This window comes from Sander vitreus, chromosome 6, assembly GCF_031162955.1.
Source record: "Sander vitreus isolate 19-12246 chromosome 6, sanVit1, whole genome shotgun sequence".
Classification (NCBI taxonomy): domain Eukaryota; kingdom Metazoa; phylum Chordata; class Actinopteri; order Perciformes; family Percidae; genus Sander; species Sander vitreus.
The window spans coordinates 5,488,894-5,514,863 of record NC_135860.1 but is presented as its reverse complement, the minus strand read 5'-3'; the positions used below and the strand labels follow the sequence as shown (position 1 = coordinate 5,514,863).

At 40.4% G+C, this 25,970-nt stretch overlaps 1 protein-coding gene across 1 annotated transcript; it reads left to right on the top strand.

The window, feature by feature from the left end:
• The first annotated feature begins 981 nt into the window (after window positions 1–981).
• LOC144519209 (retinoic acid receptor beta-like) lies at window positions 982–25,970 on the top strand. Its single transcript, XM_078252193.1, has 8 exons — window positions 982–1,360; window positions 5,200–5,354; window positions 7,094–7,235; window positions 17,201–17,367; window positions 18,193–18,369; window positions 22,247–22,451; window positions 22,601–22,759; window positions 23,745–25,970. The coding sequence occupies exons 1-8, from the start codon at window positions 1,195–1,197 to the stop codon at window positions 23,909–23,911; spliced, it is 1,338 nt and encodes a 445-aa protein (XP_078108319.1). The 5' UTR covers window positions 982–1,194; the 3' UTR covers window positions 23,912–25,970.

The window sequence follows — 25,970 nt, the reverse complement described above, 5'->3', positions numbered from 1 at the left end:
CCGAACCTCCTATGGAGCCATTTTGATGCTAATAACTTTACATCTGAAGCGTTTAAGGACTCTATTTGTCCATTGTTTATTTCTAAAGAAACACGACAATGTATAAAAGGCTCCATTACCTTGTATCTCACGTTATGGCTCCGTAGCAGACGTTTTTGTAAAAATAGGCTAACGATTGTGTCATAACCGCGGGACTTACTGTCGCATAGTAGAGGAATTACCGTATAGTACAGGAGAAGCTCGCAGGCAGTTTCGACTTACATTAGCTGTTTAAGTTTAATTACTAATGTTAACTAGAATTTTAGTTAGCAATAATTAGCCTGTGTCCATGTTATCTCCTTACATATACCTACGCTCTCCGTCTCTGTAAGATTGAGAATGATTGAGATTTCTCTTGGCACAGGTGCCAGAAGACTTACAACTTTCAGACAGGTTGCTCACATCATATCTACATCGTCTCTCTCAGCGGCGCTCACCGGAAAAGTGCTTCTAATATCCTTTACTGGTCTCCGTCCAGAGCAACGGGATCTGTTGGTCCATTCTTATATACTGTCTATGCATAACACCACCGAATCTCCAGCCGTTTTTTTTCAACTGTTGACAGTTGCATTGTGGTAAGCGTAGGCGCCATGTTTTAAAAAATATAACTCTGGTTCTGCTGCATATATTTTAATACTTTTTTCAAGTTAAACTTTAAAATGAGGTGGGCTACTTTAACTTTAGTCTACCGCGTTTGAGTAAAGGACTTCAGTACTTGTTTCCAACCGCTGCTGGTGATGTCAGACAGCGGCTGGGTCATGCGGAGGTCAGCAGCGGAGGAGGTTCACGGGGAGTTCACTCGCATACATTAGGTAACACCATCGCTCGCTCTGACATAACTAGTATGAAGCAGGTTGAGTTGAGACATTTGTCAATAAAGAAGAGATAAGAGGAAGAAGTCCTGGGACTAACTTTGTTATGCAAAACAGCCTCCAAATGTGGATGTCTTTAGCGGTTATCGTCTCTCTGCTGCAAAATGCAAACCGTCTGTGGGAAATATAGGTCCGTTCCTGAGCGCTCACGCCCCTTTGAACGCAACACAGACATGTTTTACAGTTGAAACACCGTTCGCATTAAACTCAAAACCGAGAGAAAAAACCCTGCTGAGAAGGATTAACATCGACACACCGACTTCGCTAAGACGGAAACCAGAAAATGTTTGACTATGTTGAATTTCAAGCTTTCGGTCCCGGTGAACTCATGGACTTGTACACTTCTACATCCAGCCCGGCATGCACGCTGCAGGAGCAGGACCAGGATCTGGCAGCCTTCTTCCCCGAGCTGATCGAGGCGGACTGGCAGCAGCACCGGTGCTCGCAATGTAGGTGGAAACTATATGTTTAGGTTCAAATTTGAAGCAGTGATGTTTTGGTGAACCTGTGGTTTTATGGGGAAATATCAACTAATTATCAATCACGTTATATGAAGTTATTTTATTGATGTGGCCCTATAATCAGAAGTGGTTTATTTTCAATTTGTGGTTTACCACTTTTTTTTTACAATCTGTGCTTAACACCCTCCATTAGACTCTCAAAAATACTTTAATATATTGGCTAAACAAACATATCAGGTGAGTTTAGTCACCAAGAGGTCAACCATTTTTAGCCATGCATACTAATGCATTTTCAAGTGAAATCCCATATCTGACTGTAGTTTGGACTTTACCTGGTCAGGTGTGCTAAAACAAGATAACACTTTATTTATCCAGAGGGAAATTGTTGTGCAGCAGTTGCACTACAAAGTAGTAAGACCGTACATTTATAGAGTGACAATATAAAATAATAAGTAAATCAATCAGTCCAAATACTAAATATACACAATGACAAAAAAATCTAAACAGGTTCAGGTATGGATCAAAAAATATAAACAGGTTAACATTATGGATCATAAAATATGAACTGGTTCATTTTAGGCCTGTTGGTTGCATATAGAAATGCATGTATAAGAACAACTGTCTCATTGGAATAACATTTCAAAACATTAGGGTGCACTGATAGGTAGATGGATAATGAAGATATGTGGCCCATCCCATTAAAACAGGTAATGTGGGATGTTGGCCAAGGGCTTTTGCAGTAGGTCGCCATTGTCAGAAGTTGTGTACAGTATGTGTACAGACATGTGTTGTGTGTGTTTTGTTGTTGAACTTCATGCAGAAGTTGACATGTACTGTACATTAATAAACACTTACAAATGTCCTTATAGCTGTGTACAACTACATTATAGTGTTATAATATCCCCATTTAATACTTGTTTTGTACACTGCTTATATATGTAATAGGGGAGGTTAAAGTAAAGGGAAAACACTCTTAAACTTTTTACTGTGATGAGTTTCTACTCGCAGGAGTTTTCTTTTAAACAGAAAAGAGAGCATGGAGAGCAGCAGTAAACAGGGTACTGTTTTAAAGCACAGAGCAGTTCATGGCAGTGTGGTGGTCTGTGTTTGGGACGGCGGGTTCACCGGACGGTCATTGGCTCAGGAGGTCAGAGGAAAGTCAGACTGTTGTCAGTGGTGGAAGAAGCACAAGGACAACAAATGTTTAAAAAAAAAAAAAGTCCTGAATTTAAAATTAAATTCAAAAGTAAAAGTACAGAATGTACTTGTTCTGCAGAAAGATGGCCCCTGTGACTGATGTATTATTATGTGACATTAGCAGAATCAAAAAAGGATTTATTGCCAAGTAAGTAACACTTAGAAGTAATTTGCCTTGGTTGATGGTGCATACATAAACATAAATATATTAAAAGGAAATAAACAATACATGTAAAAGAAACAATAACATAAATAAACAAATATGTACAATATAACTGTTTTAACAATAAGAAAAGAAGGCTGTCATATATGACAACAAATCAAAATTCTGTGGGCTTTGGTTTGTTGGTTGGACGAAACAAGCAATTTAAAGATGATAAAGACTTTGGGCTCTAGGACATTATTATGAGCTATTTTTTGACATTTTATGGAATAAACGAATAGGCATATACAAATAATTGAGAAAATAAGTTTATTAGTTGCTAGGGCTGCAACAGGGAATATTCTATTTAATTGATTTATGGATGTTTAATTTAGCTTGAAGTGGTTTATCAAAACAGTACCCTCTTTATTAATATCAGTACAACCAAAATAACATTAAGCAGCATGTAGCATCTACAAATAAGCTTATACACAACTTTTTTTCACTGAAGTTGCCTTTTAAACTTATCTCCTCATCTTTCAGGCAGCTATTTGACTCACACAATGCATTGTCTCGTACATCACATAACGCCACTTAAATTGGGATGGGGGCAACCTCTTTCTCCCTTCCCCCCCGACCAAATCACTTACACCGCCCCACTACACACACTTTCTGTTTCTTCTCCCTCCCTCTCATCAGTCAGCTGGGCTTGTGGCATGCTCCTGCATTGTTTTCTGTTGGAGGAGCGCTCGGGCGGATGGGGGTGTCCTCGATTGACTCGCTGATTCCAGGTTCAATCAGAGGCCACGGGTTTGAGGGGACGTAGATGGGCAATTTTTCTCGTTTTTGTCCCCATTTTCAAAAATGTCTTTCTCTGTTTTCGGTGGAGGCGATCAGAGAGCCGGCGGGGAGGCTGAGCGAGCCCCACAGAATGGAGCAATTCTCCTCTCGAAAGTGGTTTTAAAGTCGAACTGTAGACTGTTGTGAAATGATACAATCAACTGGAAATATAGAGAAAAGGCTTTGCTACAATATGTGCAGCTGTGTATATTATGGAGAGGTAAATTCTACATTAAATACATTTCCAAAAAAATAAAATGACTGATGGTTTAGGACTGGTGAAGAGTCCAGTTTTCTCTGGACAGAGCACCTACTCTCCTTATTCATGAGACAGTTTGGGTTTCACTCGATAGTTTGGGTTTCTTAGTTGCAGATATATGCTTTCGCCAAACGGCCTTATTTTCGTTAGTTTGTAATTTTGCAATCTACAGTGTAGAACCGAAAATATTTCCATGCACTGCTTCTCAGATGCTTCAGTGTTGTGATTGTCCCATTAGCTCACTAGTATTTTCCATTTTCATTTATTAGCTTAGTTTACCGATAGGTGAAGAGGCATTAGGCCTCGAATGGTTAGGGTCAGGATATCCCATTGGTCAGAGACCAATGTCAGGGACCTGAACATATCGGGTTTCCAATACACTATAGTACCCAATACTATAGTGTAGAGTATACTATACAGTCCTTCCAGAAAAATGCGGTGTTTTTTTGTGATTGTTGCGGGCAAAAATCCTTGATTATGCGGCACGTTTTCTTAAAAAATGCGATGGAATATGCGGGATATTTATGCAATTTTATGCGATGACATTGCGGGAACTTGCAAAAACATCATGGCTTCATCGCGGGGTTTGCAGCTTTTTGATGATGTTCACGTCGCGTAATTACATCACTTCATAACGTTCCCATGGCAACAGGGGGAAATGGCTGCTCTTGTGTGAAGTAAACGCAACATTTTTCAACTTTATGCTAAGATATATGTGACTTTTTTGCAACGAAAATGCGGGGATTATGAAATCATGCAAACCCCGCATATTTTGCACAGTAATCGGCAATTTGTGCGGCAATTTGTGCGGCAATTTGTGCGGCAATTTGTGCGGCAATTTGTGCGGCGAAAGTGCGGCGTATTTGAAAAAATGCGGCCCCCGCATAAATATGCCGACTGTGGCTGATTATACATTGAATTATGCGATCGCATAATCACGTTTTTCTGGAGGGTGTGACTATAGTGACAGGGCATGCAATACTTCAAGAATTTTAAGAGCACCCTCTTCTGGATCACAAGGCAAACTTCTTTAAATGATCTGTTGCACAATTAGATTGTACATTTTGCATTTGAACGGGTCATTACAGTTACACCCATGTTCAAACGAAAGTTCAAATTTTGATCAAAAAGTAACAGCCCCATAATAATCCATTGATGAAATGTCAAAAAGAATTGTGAAAAATGCATGTTAAAATTCCCCACAGCCCAAAAAGACATAGAAATAGCACAAATGTTCAAAACCCAAAGATATACTTTCATGCCGCTGTCATCTGCAGAATCAGATTTCTTTGATAAGCAAAAAGTTTTTGACCTATGAGTTACAGTGTGTTACAGTCTCCCTGTTGTGCTTGTTTATGAGTGTTGTACGTGTCATATGTGTGTTTGCAGCCGTTGGAAGCCAGAGCTCCAGCTCCAGCTCAGACGACCTGTTCGCCAGCCCCGCCTCCCCACCGCCGCCTCCTCGCACTTACAAACCCTGTTTTGTGTGTCAAGACAAGTCCTCGGGGTACCACTATGGCGTCAGCGCCTGCGAGGGCTGCAAGGTAACATGTCAGCCCTGTTGTCCGACTTCACAACATCTCTCCAAATGCTCTAAAAAAAAAAGTGCAAAAAACTGTATTCTCATTTTGTAAATATGTGGCATGCTCTAAAGAAGGAAGATGTCTCATTTTGGGATTAATATTTTAATTGACACCAGCTCCAAAGCTCACAAGTACATTTGTAAATCACATTAGTCAGTTAATGACTGCTATATTTGCTTGGAGAAAACACCAACATCACTACAGGGCCTGAACTTAATATACATAAGATAAATAAACGTGTGTGAGCAACTTGTTGTCCAGTCAATATTACAGTAACTGTGACTTCCTTCTAGACACACTCTTTTAAATAATCTGATTTGTGTAATTCCAGATTTGTGTTGTTTCTACCCTGCAGTTTTACGTTTGGGACATTTGTTATAGAATCAAATTGAGTTTCTGCTGAAAATCAAGCTATTTAAAAGCCTGATGCCTAATTCAAAAGTATAGTGGGCCTACACATAACAGTAGTTTAATTGTGAAAACACATTATTGGTAGGGCTGGACGATTAATTGAAAATTCATCGACATCGAAATTCTGAAGCTGTTATCGACTTATTTTTCCCATGACGATAATTTCGATAAGTTTTTATAAAACTAAAATGTGACCTTTTTCACAAGACATTTTCCTGTCAAGCAATGTGTGCCTTTATTTCAATTGTATACATGTTCAATAAATAGCCATAATAGTTCCCGCTTTGTGTGTTTCCTTCAATTATTTTAAAATCACAAAAATAAGCACTCTGGAATTAGAAAAAATATCTCGCCTTCAATATTTGAGCCTATTTACAGAACAAACCTTGCCAAAGAACTATGAGGACGAAAAAAAAAGGAATCGCAAAAAAATGAAATTATCTTTCATTTATCGTAATCGAGGTAAAATGTGCAATTAATCGTGATTTTGAATTTAGGTCATATCGTGCAGACCTAATTATTGGACCCTGCTATTATTCCCAATTTGATTGATAGATTTTTTTTACACAGACTAACAATACAAGTCTGCTTAAGGTTTCTTTACATCTGTAATTTTTGCAACATTTAAATAAAAAAAGGCCTATATTTCACCGTATACTATAATCCTGATTTTTCAACCACAGTATAAGTCAATATCTCAAAATTTACTTGATAGATTGGCCCAACATTTTCTAGAGACATTCATGGTTCCCACATGAGGTACCCTAATTACGTTGGAAATCCCCAGACCATGAATGAAGTAAATATCTTAATGCCTCATACATTTATGCACAATGTCTTTTTGTGTTCTCAGTCACAGTAGTTAGTTATTAGTCTGGCTCAATGGATCTACATTGCTGGGGTATAAAGCCTAAATTCCCTCCACTTCAGTTATCTCCACTATTTATTTTGCAAGGGTACTGTTGCTGGATCCGGGGCTATGGCGGTTGTGATTGATTTAAAGAAATACAAACGAGCCAGAGCGTCCCAGAATAGATAAGCAGTGTAGCCAGACCATACTCCAGCGCTGATACAGCACTGTGGAGATAGGTCTGGCAATGGGAGATTAGTCAGGTATTGACTGCTGTATTTGGAGAAACATAAGCCCAATATCACTATAAACACTCCAAGTATAACGATATATGTACCTGTTCACATTGTTAAAACGATTCCAGGTTGGGTCTTAAAGTTAAGCCAGACTATTTTCACACATTTAATGTCTTCTCTTTACTCTCCTGTTGCCTTCGCAGGGCTTCTTCCGCCGCAGCGTGCAGAAAAACATGGTGTACACCTGCCACCGAGACAGAAACTGCATCATCAACAAGATCACGAGGAACCGCTGTCAGTACTGTCGGCTCCAGAGGTGCTTTGCAGCAGGAATGTCTAAGGAGTGTAAGTGTTTGATCCACTCTGACTCAGCAGGAGGCCTCTTAAGACATCCTCTTCATGCTGAATGCTTAATGCTAAATTGAAAGGACATGATAACACCTTCAAGGACAGGGTAGATAGTAGGTGGTGGACAGTGGATTATAAATGCCATTGATCAGAGAGAGGAAGATATAAGAGGTAACTAAAAGGACAGTATCACAAATGTGAATTAAGCAGTAAAACCAAAGTCCAAGAAATGCATATTTAAGACTAGAGATGGTCCGATATAATTTTTTACTTCCCGATACCGATTCCGATACCTGAACTTGCGTATCGGCCGATACCGAGTACCGATCCGATACCAGTGTGTCATATATTTTATTATGTTTTAAGAACTGTATACTACTATCCCTGTATGGATGTGATATTATTTATATCTTTGTTATCGGTCTGGCTCAGGTTAAACTCTTTGTGAAACATGAATGCCACAGAACGTTCTTTTATTATCCAGTTTGACAGTCAGTTATAACGGAAAAAGAACATAAATAAACTACTTTAACGTATTTTTTCTTTAGAGCTTTATTACGTCGTATCGGATCGGTGCATAAACTCCAGTACTTCCCGATACCGATACCAGCGTTTTAGGCAGTATTGGAACATCTCTATTTAAGACTATAGAAACCACTATAGTGATGGTCTGAATACATAGCTTTAATGTGTCCTAAAAGCAAAGATAATAACAGATGCACACTCATTTTAATCAATCCTAACATTGTAACTTCCTTTAACTGTTGGTTTGTTCAACTAAATTTTGAGATATCCACTTAAGGGTGTAATCCCTCCACCAACCCCAGTTTGTTTGATTTACTCACTAAACACTCTTTAAACAGTGTCAACTCTGATTGTCCAGTTGCCAAAATCCAGATTACAGAAATTCTGAGTTGATAAAAATGTTGAAATCTTTAATTATTACCATGTGCACTCACAGCAATAAGCTTAATGAGCAGCAGTGAGTTGTCCTCAGTTAAAATAATAGCAGTAAATGACAATGTAAAGTTAGTAAAGATGGAAATAAATCAAACTAAATGGGATTTTGAGTAAGAATGGTGCTTTAATAATTTGGCAATTATCATAGAGAATTTCACATTTTTCTTTTTGAAGACCTTCAACTTCAATGTTTCTGCCCAACTTCTGAAACCAAACTCACGCCCTTGTGTGGACCCACGAATACGGAGCCCGGGAAGGGTCACGGCAATATTTTATCAGGGGACTACTATTGCGTTACCTCGCAATATGTTTTGCGTTCTCTCGCAATATTTTGCGTTCCCTCGCAAAACTTTTCTTCTTCCATTCCCAAGTAATGGGTCTATTTCCACTCAGCTGCCCAGCTCAACTCCACAATATGGATCAGCTCGTTGAATTTCACTTTGAGCTGGGAATGCTGATACAGCCTACTGCTCAAGGGACACATTCATATCTGTCCTATAATCAATAACTATTTCTTAAATGAATGATTAGATAAAGTGTGTGTGTCGCACGTGGCGATGAACCAATAGCCTACTGATCAAATTATCAGAGAATCTGCAGCTCCCCTCGGAGCTTTATAGAGGCTCCGCTCATGTTTTGCTAACTCAGCTTGTGTCTATTTTATTTCTATGGTTGTATCAAATTAGACAAATAAATATGTTCTTTATCAGACAGTAAACAAACACGTACAGATATAACCTATTTAGACACCACCTACATTAGAAACTGCATAATATGCCTCTATTAGACACTATACATTTAAAACCAAATAGCCTAATACTTGTAAATTATTATAAGACACAATTTTATCTAATTTGAAATCAAATACAATCCTATTAGATCCCAAATGTGTTACAGTAGACGCCATGCTACCAAATTGTAGACTTAGACACTTTTACCAACCTGGACATATAGCTTAATTAGACAGCAGGCTGTTATTATAAGAATGTAATGCCATATCGGGTATCGCTACTTCACACGTCCCTTACAGCCCATATGCAGACCGTGATGTAATTGTTGATGTAAATCTGATGTAATTAAATGGATTTGTCCTACACAGTATAGCCTGCAGGAATATAGACTATTACAGGTAGAAAATGAACACATAGGCGACTGGAAGGGTTGTAGCCATAGTTGATTGTAACCACAGTGCAGGCAGGCTGGATTTTCACGTTTTTGTCCCTGAACTAACGTTCTCTCTTTGTAACACTACTAAGGAGCTGCAGATTCTCTGATAATTAAGTGTTTGTTCATCGCCACATCATGCGAACCTCTGACATCGCACCTTCTCTTTTATATACATTTAAGAAATAGGCTATTGATTATACCCTATATGAGATACGAATGTGCCCATTGAGCAGTATATCAGCATAATTCCCAGCTCAAAGTAAAATGCAATGATGAGCGGCTGATGGGCAGATGAGTGGAAATAGACACATGGCTCAGAAGGAATGGAAAAAGAAAAGGTTTTGCGAGGGAACGCAAAATATTGCGTGGGAAAGCAAAACATATTGCGAGGTAACGCAAAAGTAGTCATCCGAAAAAATCTCGCCACGAAAGAGGGACAGCTAAAAGAAACGAAAAATTAACATCCAGTAGGAATCAGTGCTAATGTTAGCAAGGTGGGCTAACGTTAGCAAGGTGGGCTAACGTTAGCAAGCTGGCCTAACGTTAGCAAGCTGGGCTAACATTAGCAAGCTGGGCTAACTAGCTTTCGCTTTTCACATGAAAAACTAACTTAACAGCACTAAAGTATTTTACAGATTTCTTCATGAAAAGTGTTTTATTCAGTTTCTGGAAAGACAAGGTGCTCTTGAGTCATTGAAATATAATTTTAAAATTCTTTGAGCATGTCATCCCTGCTATATATTGGGGGTGGCAGCAGAATTTATTGAGAAATTCTCCGTGAACTTGAACTAGTAGGGTTGCATGATATATTGACTAGGGCAATACCGCGGGTCTGAGCTCGTCACCGTCGTCACCGCAAAAAAAACATTGGCCACGTTGTGTCTAATGACATGGATTCATTGATTCTAATTACATGGATTCAATGATTCTAATGACATGGATTGTGTCTGATGACATTGTGTCTTACATGGATTCAAGGTTTTCTAAACAAAACTTATCATCAAAAGATGGAGCAAATCTGACCTTTTACGAGTTGGGGAGTGCAATGTTCCATGACACATAATAACATTCCATTCGTGTTGACTATTAGGATTAGAGATGGTCCGATACCATTTTTTGCTTCCCGATACCGATTCCGATACCTGAACTTGCGTATCGGCCGATACCGAGTACCGATCTGATACCAGTGTGTCATATATTTTATTATGTTTTAACAACTGTATACTACTATCTCTGTATGGATGTGATATTATTTCTATCTTTGTTGTCGGTCTGGTTCAGGTTAAACTCTTTGTGAAACATGAACAAACACAATGAATGCCACAGAACTTCTTCTTTTATTCTCCAGTTTGACAGTCCGTTATAACGGAAAAATAACATAAATAAACTACTTAACGTAGATTTTCTTTAGGGCTTTATTACGTGGTATCGGATCGGTGCATTAACTCCAGTACTTCCCGATACCGATACCAGCATTTTAGGCAGTATCGGAGCCGATACCAATACTAGTTTCGGTATCGGAACATCTCTAATTAGGATATGCGAGAGTAGCCTACCTGTGTAATGTCTTGCATCGGAGAAATGTCACATTTCTCCGTTCTCAGCTGAGGTAGACACATTAACGTTACAGCTGCAGTGTTTACCATTGCACATTAGCCTAGCAGCAAGAGCTGTAATCGGGCCTTAAACATTCGGCCCGAAAAGGACCGAGCCCGACAGAATTCGTTTTCGAAATCGTCAAAATAACATTTTGATTGACAGCTTTTTAAAAGCCCGAACCCGTTTACAGCCAGACTGTACAAAAGGCCGTCTATCAGCAGTGATTAGAGTACATGTCGGAGAATAGCGCGGACACGCGCTTCACACAGCAAGCGGGCACACGCACCACTCGGCGGAAAGGGGAGAGAAAGAAAAAAGAGACTGCGCTGCACGCACACAGCTCTTTTGTCTTTCGTCAAGAATGAGTAATTTATACATTTATTCATGACTAACATAGGCTAAAGGCCACTTGGAAGTTGGAACAAAGAAATGAAGTAAGTCCTCCAGAGGCCAGCCTCTGTTTCACCTCCTCAGCATCCATTTGCACTCTAATCGAAACGCATCACCTGACCGCTCATTTACCGCGCAACACGGAGCGTAAGCCCGAGCCCGTGTAAAATGATAGAAGGTTAAGACCGAACCCGACAGGCAGAGATCTTCAGCTCTACTAGCAGCTGACGGAGTTTCCTTCTGTTTATAGCTTTATCTCGATAAAACGGCACGGTTGAATGTCAGCCTGCATGCACGTTAGACGGGCTGCACTCGGGCTGCAACATATGTTGTAAGGTTTAAGCCAATGTTTTTTCGGGGTTAACGCCATTCACTTTACCGGCAGTATTGACAATAGATAAAGCCACCGTGTCTTGAGAAGCTCTAGCTTGCTGTTTTATTGTTCACTTTTAACTCACTTTACATCAACTTTGCTATCTCTTTTTCCTCACAGCGGCACTCATACGCTACTCTGCGTTACTGCTCGCTCTCCTCCGCGACCACACGTGCACTGACGTCACTCACTTAAGGCACCCTGCCATTCTCGCTCTATCTTACGCTACTCTTGTAAGGGGATGGCGGTATACCGCTCTACCGCAGGAATTTCTTGCTTTTCAACCGCGGTAAGAAAAAATCCATACCGTCCCAGCCCTAATATCGACTCAATATCGTTATCGCAATATCATGTTGCACAATATTATATTGAATGTATGCAATATTTTGCATACATTTGATATACAATAAGTATTAGGGGTGGGAAAAATAATCAATTCTTAGATGCATCGCGATTCTCTCTAGAACGATTCGATGCTCGATTTTATTTTATTTTTTTAAATGTGTTGATTTTTATTTAAAAAAGCATGGAATGACTACAAAACAAAAACCTCAGTAGACAAAACATTTCATTAAAACTTGTGTGTGACAAATACTGTATATGTCAAAATCTAAGCTTTGTCTAGGAAGTGATTAGCAAACTCAGATTTATATGTATATTTTTTAAAAATCACGCATGGAAATGTACATCAAAATTTTTTTGCATCGATAATCAGTTTAGAATCGATGGCCTAGGAATTGAATCGTGAGGTGTAGAGTGTGGAGCGGGCCGCATTTTTCTGTCCAAGCCCCGCCCGAGCCCGACAGGCATTAAGATATTTATGTCCGAGCCCGACACAGTTAAAATCTCATTTTTTTCTCATACTAATGACACATGTACGATTGTAGGAAGGCATTCGGAAATGTCAACAGATGAGCGCATCAGCGCATACGGAAAAACAAGCGCACGTTAACACAGGCACGCACCTACATAATAAGCTTTTTTAAATTTAAAATGTTCAATGCCTTATCGCGCTGATGTGACGAGCCCGACCCGAACCCGAACATCATTTCTAAATATCTGTCCGAGCCCGGCCCGGCCCGGCCCGTCGGGTATCGCCGGGTCCCAACGGGTCCCGACGGGCTCGGTTCGGGTATCCATCCTGTAGTGCCAAGAGATTCCCACCCCTAATAAGTATGCAATATTTTGTTTATTTTGTGGAGCGCTGCGTCCCGTCCGTTGGCTGTGTGGCTTAGTTGTGTTCGATTTAGAGCTTGAAACGCTATAATGATCATTTAATTGGCCAGTTAGCGTGCTACTTGCACATGTTAGTACACGTCAGCGCACGGGTCCACTACGTGACAAACCCTATAGAGCGTACCGCGTTTGTGCATATTTCGACAGAGTGACAGTGTAAGTGAAGAAATAGATAGAGACAACAAAACAGAACGAATCAGAGAAGAGAAAGAAAAGTGTCCTGTTCTCTTTATTTATTTTATACTGTCCAACCAGTAAACATGTCCTGTTCAGTAGACATTTATTTATTCAGGTTGGACCAGTCCAATATGACAGTCAGTTGAAATAAACCTTGTGTTGTATTTGTTATGAATCTTTTTTGATGTGTTTTCCCATAACTTTTGTAATTTTACATACAGTATGTTTAAAAATATCAAAATGAATATCGATATTACAATATTCAACATCAATATCGCAATATCACATTTTGTCAATATCGTGCAACCCTACGACCCAGAAAACAAGAGTGTGTGTTATGTGAAGGAGGGCAGCAATAGGGCAGCAGTGAAAGATCCACCCATCCTCATGTTCTCATTGTTGCTTGCTCACACTCAGACACACACACACACACACACACACACACACACACACACACACACACACACATTACATAAATACATCACATGTAGCAGACAGGTGGATGCTATGTAACTGCTGGCTGGCCGCTTCAGTGTGTAATATGATCTCACTTGGAGTCTTTACACAATGATGACAGAATGTAGGGCGGGGGGTGGGGGGGGTGAGTAGCTCCTCTGACATGTGTGTAGCTGCCTGAGCCGAGTCAGTGGGTTGCCCTGAAACGTGTTGAAGTGGTTACGAAGTGTTTATGAAAGACTAACCTGCTTAGGCTGCGCCAGCCGGCTTCACATGCTCCCTGGATTAACAGTTAATCCACACAGTCTACTGCCGACTGATTTTATTGAAAACTATTTTCCACCAGAGAAAGAGTTCCACTAAAACATTTGAACCACCATTGAAATTCCATTCACCTCCATTGTATTGGAATGGAGGCATTCCTCTGAGTGACTGGTCTCTAAACCTCAGTAATAAAAAAAATGTCTAAAAATACAGTGGTGTGAAAAAGTGTTTGCACCCTTCCTCATTTCCTGTTCCTTTGCATGTTTGTCACACTTAAGTGTTTCGGAACATCAAACCAATTTAAACAATAGTCAAGGACAACACAAGTAAACACAAAATGCAATTTGTAAATGAAGGTGTTAATTATTAAAGGTGAAAAAAAATCCAAACCATCATGGCCCTGTGTGAAAAAGTGATTTCCCCCTAAACCTAATAACTGGTTGGGCCACCCTTAGCAGCAACAACTGCAACCAAGCGTTTGCGATAACGTGCAATGAGGCTTTTACAGCGTCCTGGAGGAATTTTGGCCCACTCATCTTTGCAGAATTGTCCTAATTCAGTTACATTAGAGGGTTTTCGAGCATGAACAGCCTTTTTAAAGGTCATACCACAACATCTCAATAGGATTCAGGTCAGACTTTGGCTAGGCCACTCCAAAGTCTTCATTTAGTTTTTCTTCAGCCATTCGGTGGTGGACTTGCTGGTGTGTTTAGGATCATTGTCCTGCTGCAGAACCCAAGTTCGTTTCAGCTTGAGTACACGAACAGATGGTCGGACATTCTCCTTCAGGATCTCTTGGTAGACAGCAGAATTCATAGTTCCTTTTATCACGGCAAGTCTTCCAGGTCCTGAAGCAGCAAAACAGCCCCAGACCATCACACTACCACCACCATATTTTACAGTTGGTATAATGTTCTTTTTATGAAATGCAGTGTTCCTTCTACGCCAGATATACTTGGACACACACCTTCCAAAGAGTTCCACTTTTGTCTCATCGGTCCACAGAATGTTGTCCCAAAAGTCTTGGGGATCATCAAGATGTGTTCTGGAGAAATTGAGACAAGCTTTGATGTTCTTTTTGCTCAGCAGTGGTTTTCTCCTTGGAACTCTGCCATGCAGGCCATTTTTGCCCAGTCTTTTCCTGATGGTGGAGGCATGAACGCTGACCTTAACTGAGGCAAGTGAGGCCTGCAGTTCTTTGGACGTTGTTGTGGGGTCTTTTGTGACCTCTTGGATGAGTCGTCGCTGCGCTCTTGGGGTAATTTTGGGCGGCCGGCCACTCCTGGGAAGGTTCACCACTGTTCCATGTCTTCGCCATTTGTGGATAATGGCTCTCACTGTGGTTCGCTGGATTCCCAAAGCTTTGGAAATGGCTTTATAACCCTTTCCAGACTGATAGATCTCAATTACTTTCTTTCTCAATTGTTCCTGAATTTCTTTGGGTCTCAGCATGATGTGTAGCTTTTAAGGATCTTCTGGTGGAACTTACTGTGTCAAGCAGCTCCTATTTAAGTGATGCCTTGATTGTGAACAGGTGTGGCAATAATCAGGCCTGGGTGTGGCTAGAGAAATTGAACTCAGGTGTGGACAACCACAGTTATAGTATGTTTTAACAAGGGGGGCAATCACTTTTTCACACAGGGCCATGATGGTTTGGATTTTTTTTCTCCTTTAATAATAAACACCTTCATTTACAAATTGCATTTTGTGTTTACTTGTGTTGTCCTTGACTTTTGTTTAAATTGGTTTGATGTTCCGAAACACTTAAGTGTGACAAACATGCAAAGGAACAGGAAATGAGGAAGGGGACAAACACTTTTTCACACCACTGTATGTCCACATACTTGTTTATACTTTTGGTCTGGTCTTACAGGCTTAGTTTGGGGCAACACTTAGCAGTATAAAGCAATTAAATAGATAGTATACGAGTTATTGCAATGGACGTCTTCACTTACAAGGAATTGGTACAGTATGGTGAATACAATAAACATTAAAAGGAAATAAACAATAAAGCAAGTAGTGCAACAGACAAGAGCATAAATAAAGAATAGAAATTTTGCAATGAAACAATCACTTAAACTATAACCGTTTCAGAACAAGAAAAGCAGGCTGTATGGTTTTGTGCAGGATGTGCACCAATGGTTAGAGCTGCAAAGATGAATCGATTAAACAATTAGTTGTCAACTATTAAATTAATTGGCAACTATTTTGATAATCGGTTTGAGTCATTTCTTATGAAAAAAAAGTAAAAACTCTTGATTCCAGTTTCTTAAATGTGAATATTTTCTAGTTTCTTCACTCCTCTATGACACTAAACTGAATCTCTTTAAATTCTAAACATGACATTTGAGGACGTCATCTTGGACTTTGGAAAACACTGATCGACATTTTTCACCATTTGCTGACGTTTTATAGACCAATTAACTAATTGGTTATTCGAGAAAATAATCAAAAGATTAAGCAACAGTGAATAGAATCATTAGTTGCAGCCTTAGAAATGTAAAATATAACTTACAGAAAAGTGTCACTGTAAAAAAAAAAAATGGGGAAAAACATGGATCTAAAAGTTAAACTGGCATTGGAATTCTCAGTTTTTATGAAAGGAAGTAATAATAATACGGGAGTTATTGTGGTATATTTTTCCATTTTTCAGAAGAGGATATATCTTTTGGGGGGAGCGTTTGTTTGTGGAAACGGTATCTACGATTCAATTCACTTTTATCTAAGATTCAAGCCTCTGGGTGGCTGTTTGACTTGGCAGGGGTTGACTGACGTGACTGAGAGCTGCTGTTGCTAGGAGACAGACGCGGTGTTCTACTGGTACAAGACGTTCCCCCCCCTTTTTTTTTCAAAAAGCTCACAGCGTTGTTTATGTTCTGTTGACTTTAATTTAAGTCAAGCAATGTTGAAGCAAAGTTCAAATTAAGCAATTTAAGTTGTCTGTCCTTTAAAACTGTCACAAGTCCAAACAAATACTAAGGACATTTATGTATACACACACCTTGGATATATATATATATATATATATATATGTATTTCTTTGCATAAATGCAATTAAGATCCTTGCATCTACAGACCCTGTCACTGTTAATTAGGATTCTTGTGTTTTCTATCACTTCCAACAATGTCTTTGTCTTTTCTGAATTGTGTGGGCAAAAAATAAGTATCTTGTATCTTCAGCATCAACCACATACCCTTTAAATTTAAGAAAGAACAACATCAAAATGCCAAATGTTTTTTTACTTTAACTTTTAAATGAAGTGCCATCGTTTGAACTGTTTGAATCCCTTTTGAGTTATTTCCTAAAGGTCTTTATAACCTGCGTCATTCTTCTCCTCAGCAGTGAGAAATGACAGAAACAAGAGGAAGGGGAAGAAGGAGGCGGTGAAGATGACCATCATGGAGACGTACGAGCTGACGGCAGAGCTCGGCCTGATAGTGGAGAAGATCTGCAGGGCTCACAGAGAGACCTTCCCCTCTCTTTGCCAGCTGGGAAAATACACCACAGTGAGTCACGACCTGAGACCTGACTGTTGAAATAATATTCCTCTACAGAGAGAAAATAATCTGCAAAGAAGAAAAGATCAAAGCGGTCCTCTCAGTCCAGAGGTTCATTTGATTTATTATTTTATGGATGATAGTTAAAAGGATCGCATGAAGATAAAATACAACAGGACATATACATGGAAGTGGCTAAATTGTCCCAAAACTTGACACATTTCTCTTATTTTTTAAACATTGCTTTGTGAGGCGAGTTATTAATGTACAAAAGAGAAGCAAAACAAGTGTTGAGTTGCTGAGCTTTTCCCCATGAGCTTAAAGCCTGATGGGAAATGTAGGATTATTGAATGTGATTTGTAGCAAAAAGGTATCTTAAAGGGATAGTTTGGATCTTTTGAAGTGGGGTTGAATTGAGGTACTTATACATAGTCGGTGTATTACTTCCAGAAGACGACGGTCGGTACGCCCCAGTTTGGAGAAGAAGACAGGAGTACCGACATTTGTGTTCCGTTTTTAATCGCCTAACACTCAAATTGCGTTTGTCCCCATTTACTAAAGGAATTGAAAGCAAACATCATGGCTGCTGCTGTTGTTGTTTAGACTATCATTGTGTGGTAATTTAATCAGTGCAGATTGAACTGAAATATCTGCGTACCTTAAACACACAATGAAAACAGCATGCTTTGGTGGTTAGTTTGGACATTTCTCCTCACACCATGTGTTTTTAGTGTCTTTTAATGTGGCTTTCTGAATCCTGCATCTTTCCTGAGACGTGAACCTAAACATCTCTTTAACTACAAACATCTTCTTCGTCTTTTCTCCTCCATCCAGAACTCCAGCTCAGACCACAGGATCCAGCTGGACCTCGGGCTGTGGGACAAGTTCAGCGAGCTCGCCACCAAGTGCATCATCAAGGTGGTAGAGTTCGCCAAGCGAGTGCCGGGTTTCACCGGCCTGACCATCGCCGACCAGATCACTCTGCTCAAAACTGCCTGCCTGGACATCCTGGTACGGCTCTGTGTTTCCTGCAATTACTTTTTACTTCAAGACTTGTAGTAGGAACTTTGTGATAATGACTTAAATAAGTTAGTAAGCTGTAAATAGTTGTATTTTACCTGCAACCACGCAATATTTTGAATGAATTAATGAAATCTTTATTTCAAATGATTAATATCTAATCAATTATATATTAATCGTATATATATATATATACAGTATCAAGTCAAGTCAGCTTTATTGTCAGATGTGCTATACATGCATGACATATGGCACAAATGAAATTTCAGTCCTCTTGGACCCACGGTGTAAAATGCAATAAAAAAAATAAGTTTTCTATAAATAGAAAAGACATAAAACAATCAACAATTTAACATGACATAAAATGAACAATCAACAAGACATAAAATAAGCAATCAACAATTTAACAAGACCCGGGGGAGAGGAGGTAGTGATGAGGGAGGGAGTGACGGTAGAGCAGGAAGGGAGTTGAGTCTCCTGACAGCCTGGTGGAAAAAACTATCATTGAGCCTGCTGGATTTGGTCTGGAGACTGCGCAGTCTCCTCCCTGATGGCAGCAGCCTGAAGAGGCTGTGAGATGGGTGGGTGGGGTCACCTGCAATCCTGGTTGCTTTGCTGGTGAGGCAGGTGTTATAGATGTCCGAAAGGGGGGGGAAGAGAGACACCAATGATCTTCTCAGCTGCTCTCACTATTCGCTGCAGAGTCTTGCGGCAGGATCACACGGTGATGCAGCTTGTCAAGATGCTCTCAATGGTGCCTCTGTAGAAGGTATGCATGATGGGGGACGGGGCTCCTGCTCTTCTCAGTTTCCGCAGAAAATACAGGCGCTGTTGGGCTTTTTTGGCCAGTGATGCCGTGTTGTGGCTCCAGGACAGGTCTTCAGAGATGTGCACACCCAGGAACTTGGTGCTGCTCACCCTCTCCACTGCAGCACCGTTGATGGTTAGTGGAGTATGCTGGGTGGGCACTCTCCTGAAGTCTACAACAATCTCCTTCGTCTTCTCCACGTTCAGGTGGAGATTGTTGACCTTGCACCACGTGCCAGCCTGCTCACCTCACTCCTGTAGTTTGTCTCATCGCCGTTGTTGATGGAACCCACCACAGTTGTGTCGTCCGCAAACTTAATAAAGAGGTTGGAGCTGAATGATGGTGTGCAGTCATGAGTCAGCAGAGTGAAGAGGAGGGGGCTCAGCACACATCTTTGGGGGGCCCCTGTGTTCAGTGTGATGGTGCTGGAGGTGTTGCTGCCGAATCAAACTGCCTGTGGTCTCCCTGTCAGGAAGTCCAACAGCCAGTTGCACAAGGAGGTGTTGAGCCCCAGCTGGTCCAGTTTGCTGGGGGATGATTGTGTTGAATGCTGAGCTGAAGCGTTGAACAGCATTCTGACGTAGGAGCCTTTAGTCTCCAGGTGGGTGAGGGCTGAGTGGAGGGCAGCGGAGATGGCGTCATCGGTCGAGCGGTTAGACCGATACGCAAACTGGAAAGGGTCCAGGGCGGTGGGGAGGACAGACTTGATGTGCTGCATGACTAGCCGCTCAAAGCACTTCATGAGGATGGGAGTGAGTGCGACTGGGCTGTAGTCATTGTAGCAGGAGGGAGACGACTTCTTCAGGACCGGGACGATGGTGGTGGCTTTGAGGCACGTGGGGACATCACAGCACGTGGACTGGTAGCTAGAGAGGCCAGTTCACCTCCTGGGCACTGCCAAGGTGCTCTTGAGCAAGGCACCAAACCCCCACCCTGCTCGGGGTGCCTGTCCATCGACAGCTGCAGCCCACTCACTCCGACATCTCTCCATTAGTGCATGTACAGATACTGAGCATGTGTGTGTATTTTAGGCCTGTGTATAATGTGTCTTATAACAACAGAGTGAAAACATTGTAATTTCCCTTGCAGGATTAATAAAGTATAAATTATTATTATTTATTATCTTTATATATATACACGATTATATATTAATCGAGTATATATATAAAGACACTAAAAAGACATGATGTGAGTAGAAATATCCAAAATAACCACCAAATTATGCTGTTTTCATATATATATATATATATATATATATATATATATATATATATAATGAATAAAAGAAGAAGAAAAAATGCGACAAATTTCAACATAACCTAACACTATACCTGTTCAAAAACTGATAGGAAGAAGCCTGGGCTTTTCAAGTCCTACCCACAGTCGTTACCAGACACAAATTAACAATCTAATAAGATACACTTAACAGACATCTCAAACTCAAAGAACTCATTGACCTGAATTACACTTAAACGCACGTGTACATAAATACACAGCTCCTACTGCGATTCAAACCTTCTGTGGATCGTGACTCATGGCGTCAGCTGACACTCATACTAAAGACAAACTGACAGGTCGGCTGGAAGAGATCAGCCCTCTTTCGTTCACTGCCAAGTCTGTCTGCCATCATCACCACCAGGGCCTGATCATTTACTCTCGCTCTCTGATACCATCAAGGGAGTGCCATGTGCGATCAAAAGCTCTGTTTTTCCCTGATGAGGTGTTCTGGGACTTTTGTTTGCCAAGTTGTTTGGTCTTCATATTTGTCACTTCCTGCCAGGCACCATGCACCACTGCAAACCCAGAGCATGTTACACAGTGAAATAAAAGGTCCAGTGGGACTGATTTATATTTAATGCTGATTTATATTTAATGCTATTCATCAGGGACAGTGCACAGTAATGAAAAAGTAAAGATACATGTTTAAATGTGAAATATGAAAAGCCTTAAATATGATTAATTTAAATTAAAAAGATAGAATCAGAAACTTTACCTAAAAAGGGAGCCTCTTCCAACAAGACAGTCATGCTACTTTGTTTTTGTTTTTTACTGAAGTAAGGGTACTGTAGTGTACAGGTTATGTAATGCATTACGTTATCCTCCTTTTTTTTAACACAATCCCTCACAGTATAATGTTTACCATGTTCAGCTTCTTACTTTATCATGTTAGCATGCTAACATTTGCTAATTAGCACTAAACACTAAGTACAGCTGAGGCTGATGGGAATGTCATTAGCTCTCTGTTTAAGTAATTTATGATGCACTTAACTCGTGCCGGGTGTCATTGTTTTTTTATTATGGTATTCTACATTTAGTTTGAACTCTGTACCTTTTGAACTCATCCCCATTCTGTCGCAGCCACCCAGTCTGCTGAGGTCCGACTGGTCTCTTAGGGCTTACAATTATATTCAATGTAACTTCTGGCAAAGTGCGATACATCTTTTTTAAGTTATAACTACACAATTACATACATTTTGCACATTGTATTCATGCATATGTTTAAAGTGCATACTATATATCTATGTATCTATTTATCTAAAGTCAATAATAATATATGAAAAAACAAGTCTGATTAGTTCTGCTGGTTCAGTTTGACAGATTTTGTGATCTTGTCTTATAAGGCCACCTAAACCGCAAGCAGGCTTTTAATGTGAAAACAGATGGAGGAAGTTTTAGGTTTGCATGATTAGAAAACAGCAGCAGCAAATTATCAAAGCCAGTGTAGATCAGAACAACAATGTGTGATGTGTGGTGGGTGGAGCATAGCAGGCTGAACTTCACCTGCTGTTCTTTTACTGATTTAAATTACCTTAAATGCTGAAAAATAAAATGAGCAATATATAGAGATGCATGAAGACACTTGAGTACAAATATGACGTGCAGCTTGATTCGAGCCAACACAGGATGTAATTCTTTTTAAAGAAATCTGTCTGTCTGCAGCTGCTTCTGTCCCATATTATAACGGCATGTGCCACAATGTCATACTACTACTAACTATACTTGTTCCCCTGTTAAACACATACACATTTATCAAATCTTTTTTCCTCTTCTTCCATCCAGATCCTGAGGATATGCACTCGCTACACTCCTGACAAGGACACCATGACGTTCTCCGACGGGCTGACCCTGACCCGCACCCAGATCCACAATGCCGGATTCGGACCGCTGACAGATCAGGTCTTCACATTTGCCGGCCAGCTGCTGCCACTGCAGATGGACGACACGGAGAGCGGCCTCCTCAGCGCCATCTGCCTCGTCTCTGGAGGTACTGAATGTCAGAAGAAAATACAGCCTAAATTTAGTATTTAGTTTGGTTATGGTGGGGAGAAAGTGATACATGAAAGCAATCAACTATTCCTTTAACAAGCTAAACATTCACATCGGTCTTTTTTTTTTTTTTGGCTGTACGAACAGACCGACAGGACCTGGAAGAGCCGTCTAAGGTGGAGGTGCTGCAGGAGCCGCTGCTGGAGGCGCTGAAGATTTACTCCCGCAAAAGGCGGCCCAGCATGCCCCTCATGTTCCCCAAAGCCCTCATGAAGATCACTGACCTGCGCAGCATCAGCGCCAAAGGTCAGGAAGCAATGCCCTGCGAGTAGATTATTCTCCATAAAGTCCTTCATTTGTCACAAATGATATCAATGATATAATAACTTATAACAGTGTGTTCACACCGCCCACGTTTCGCATTTCCCACAAAGCCAATGCAAAGACGCGACTAGATGTGAATTTGCGGCGGCCAAAGATAGCAGCACAACGGGAAATTCCCATCATTCTCGTATCTGCAAAAATTAAAGGTATAGTAAGCAATGTTAATCCAATACACTTTTTGTCATATTCAGTGAATATCTCCTCACGGTGTGTTAAATCGCGAGTTAAATCGGCCGTCCGAGAGTATACCAGGCAGACACACAGCTTACAACCTGCAGGTGGAGGCGCTGGAGACAGGCTCGGTAATACACGCCGCGGGCCGCTGTGGACTTGTGTCAGTCTCACAAGCGGTTTCAGGTTTCAGGAAAGTGGCTGCATGTGTCTGACAATGCACAAAACATCAACACCGGTACAAGCCTACAGCTGTCCGCTTTCTTTTGGAAGGCTGGCTGACAAAAATTGCCACTTACTAGCTAATTAATTAACTCCCAACTGGCTGGCTTTACAGCAGTAGCGACACAACTAATCCACAACCTAACGTGAGCTAATATTGACTCTGCTATATTTCGCTTAGTCATCAGAGACGCTAACAAGAGTGGTTGATATGGGCATGCGTGTCCATGAATCTGGGGGGCAGAGATTCTGAAGGGGGGGGGGTGTATTTGTTCGGCAGCTGAGTTGAAATATCAACAATCTTCGCGCAGCATCGCTTACTGCACCTTTAAAATAAAACTTGAGCGATCAAACACACGCGAGTAGCGCGACACAAAGCCAATTTACATGGTCGGTGTGAACACAACATAAGACTTAGATCTGTTATGGGGGGGTGGTAACCCTGTCGCCAAACATTATCTGATAGTGACAAAAACTGGCAGTAATGTGTGCTTTGTGAAAAACATGTACACAGGAGCTGAGAGGGTGGTGACTCTGAAGATGGAGATCCCGGGCTCCATGCCGCCTCTGATCGAGGAGATGCTGGAGGATCTGCAGGTGCTGGAGAAACACTCTGAGGAGAGCAGAGCAGAGGCAAACACCAGCCAGCACTCCCACACACCGTCTCCTCACAGTACATGATCTCTTCTGACTCTGTACTCTGAAGTCGCTCAAAAGAACATTGGCCCCCATCTTCCCTCCCAGAGAAAACACTAACAATATCAACTACAGATGCAGTCCAGAGGGTTGCTAGTGTCTTACCTCAGTTTCACAGATTGGTTGGCAAAGACGCCACTGTGTTCAGTTGTCACACTAATGACCACGCTGATGAACAAAGAGCTAATTTCTGCTTCGAGGGGAAAAAAAGAGAAGGATGCAGTAATGTTTTAATTTGTCACAAATGCATCACAATTGCATTTTTTAACCCCTCCTGGCAGACACCTCATGACCACTGGGAATCACACAGGTTTCTACTGTATTTATATTTGCATGAGATATCACATGGATTAATTTTTACCTCATTAAAAAGCAATGCCTTTAGAATTAGTCTAGCAAAGTTAGTAAACATATGGACTCAAAACGTCTACTTTTTGTACACGCAATTTATTGATTTTCATATGTGCCAAAAGAAAGCTCCGGACTAACTGTTGGAACACATTTGGAGGGAAAAAAATAGAAACATCTTTTCTGCACAAAAGGGAAATATAAAAGCAAAAACATGATGGCGATCCATAAAAGTGAATGTTCACAACTGGCATTAAGTTCACAAATGTATATAATATAAACAAAAAGTGAACAAACTTTGAAGTGAACTGAACGAATCGATTCAAATCAGCAAAGCGATCCGTGATTGCCACCTCCAGTATAGTCGCTCAACGGTAACTTTCTGTGAAATGCGATACATTGCATTGTGGGATTGTTTGCAGAAATGAATGTACATGCCATGGACACTACTTTGTTCGTTCCACCGTGGCATGTTCTTTTGAGAGGACTACATAATACACTCCAATCACACTTAGAGTTCGGACACTTAAATAAAATGGCGGTGGGTAAATGTAGAGCACTGTATATTAAATTGGGAGTCATTTCGGACACCTAAGAACGCTGATTGCCTAAAAACGATTCCCAAAGACTCCAGGAAGTCACTGTGTCCAGTCAAGAAATAGTCCCGCTCATAAGCCCCCGTGAAACCACAAATAGTTTTTACACTTTGTTTTGTACAAATCAAACAAAGAACAAACTAAACATGACATGCTAGTTAGTGAGCTTTAGATGTAAAGATGTATTGTTAATTTTGGGCAGAACCAGGCTAACTGTTTCCCTTTGTTCCTAGTCTTTATGCTAAGCTAAGCTAACAGGCTGCTGGCTCCAGCTTTACAGTATATTAACAGCATGTAGACATGAGAGTGGTATCGATCCACTCAGCCAACTGTCAGCAAGAATGCAAATAAACTACTCCTTTTTAAGAGCTTGTCGTTCAATGGACGTCAGTGTTTTGCTGGAGATCTGCTTGATTGTTTTGCAGTATCAAATATAAGTACACTGTAAGTAAGCTAAAACACAACTTTATTATTTTACACATATTCTTAATGCAAAGTTTTAATCCCAGATGATATATTTGCAGTTATTGGTAGGACTGGATGTTGATAGAAATGTTCAAATTTCAGTATTAATAATGAAAAGTTTGTTATACCTTGTTTTGAGGAGTTCTGTATATACATGTTTTCTACAAATTTTAGTTTTTTCCTTTAACAAAATAACGCGTTTTTTAAAATGCATCCGTGTTTGATATCGTCTTCTCACAGATAACCATACATTCGTTTTTCTTAAATAAAATACCTTGTACAAGTTGTACCTTAGAAAGAATACTGATAAAAAAGAAAGAAAAAAGGATTATGGGAAATATGGTCTAATGTTTGAGAAAACAAAAAGCCACCCATCAAGCAGCATCGTCTAATTGTTGGCAAAGCATATCAGAATTATATATAAAATCAGAAACTTACATTTGTGCCTAAAGAAATGTACATTTCATGAAACAGAAGGATGTTTTTAAAGTGTATACAATATCTACTGTAAGTAACAATACAAGCAGCCTGTATACTGTAAGAACTCATGTGCCTACTCTAAATGTGTCAACATCTTCCATATTTTGTGAATTTTACATATTTTGCCAATTTAACCTGGAACATCATATTTCATG

What these genes read in the sequence shown, in the direction of transcription:
- LOC144519209 (XM_078252193.1), top strand. Translation starts at nt 1,195, where the DNA reads ATGTTTGACTATGTTGAATTTCAAGCTTTCGGTCCCGGTGAACTCATG. An exon ending in AGCTGGGAAAATACACCACA is followed by an intron (nt 17,368 to 18,192) that starts GTGAGTCACGAC and finishes TCCTCCATCCAG; the next exon opens with AACTCCAGCTCAGACCACAG. An exon ending in CATCTGCCTCGTCTCTGGAG is followed by an intron (nt 22,452 to 22,600) that starts GTACTGAATGTC and finishes CTGTACGAACAG; the next exon opens with ACCGACAGGACCTGGAAGAG.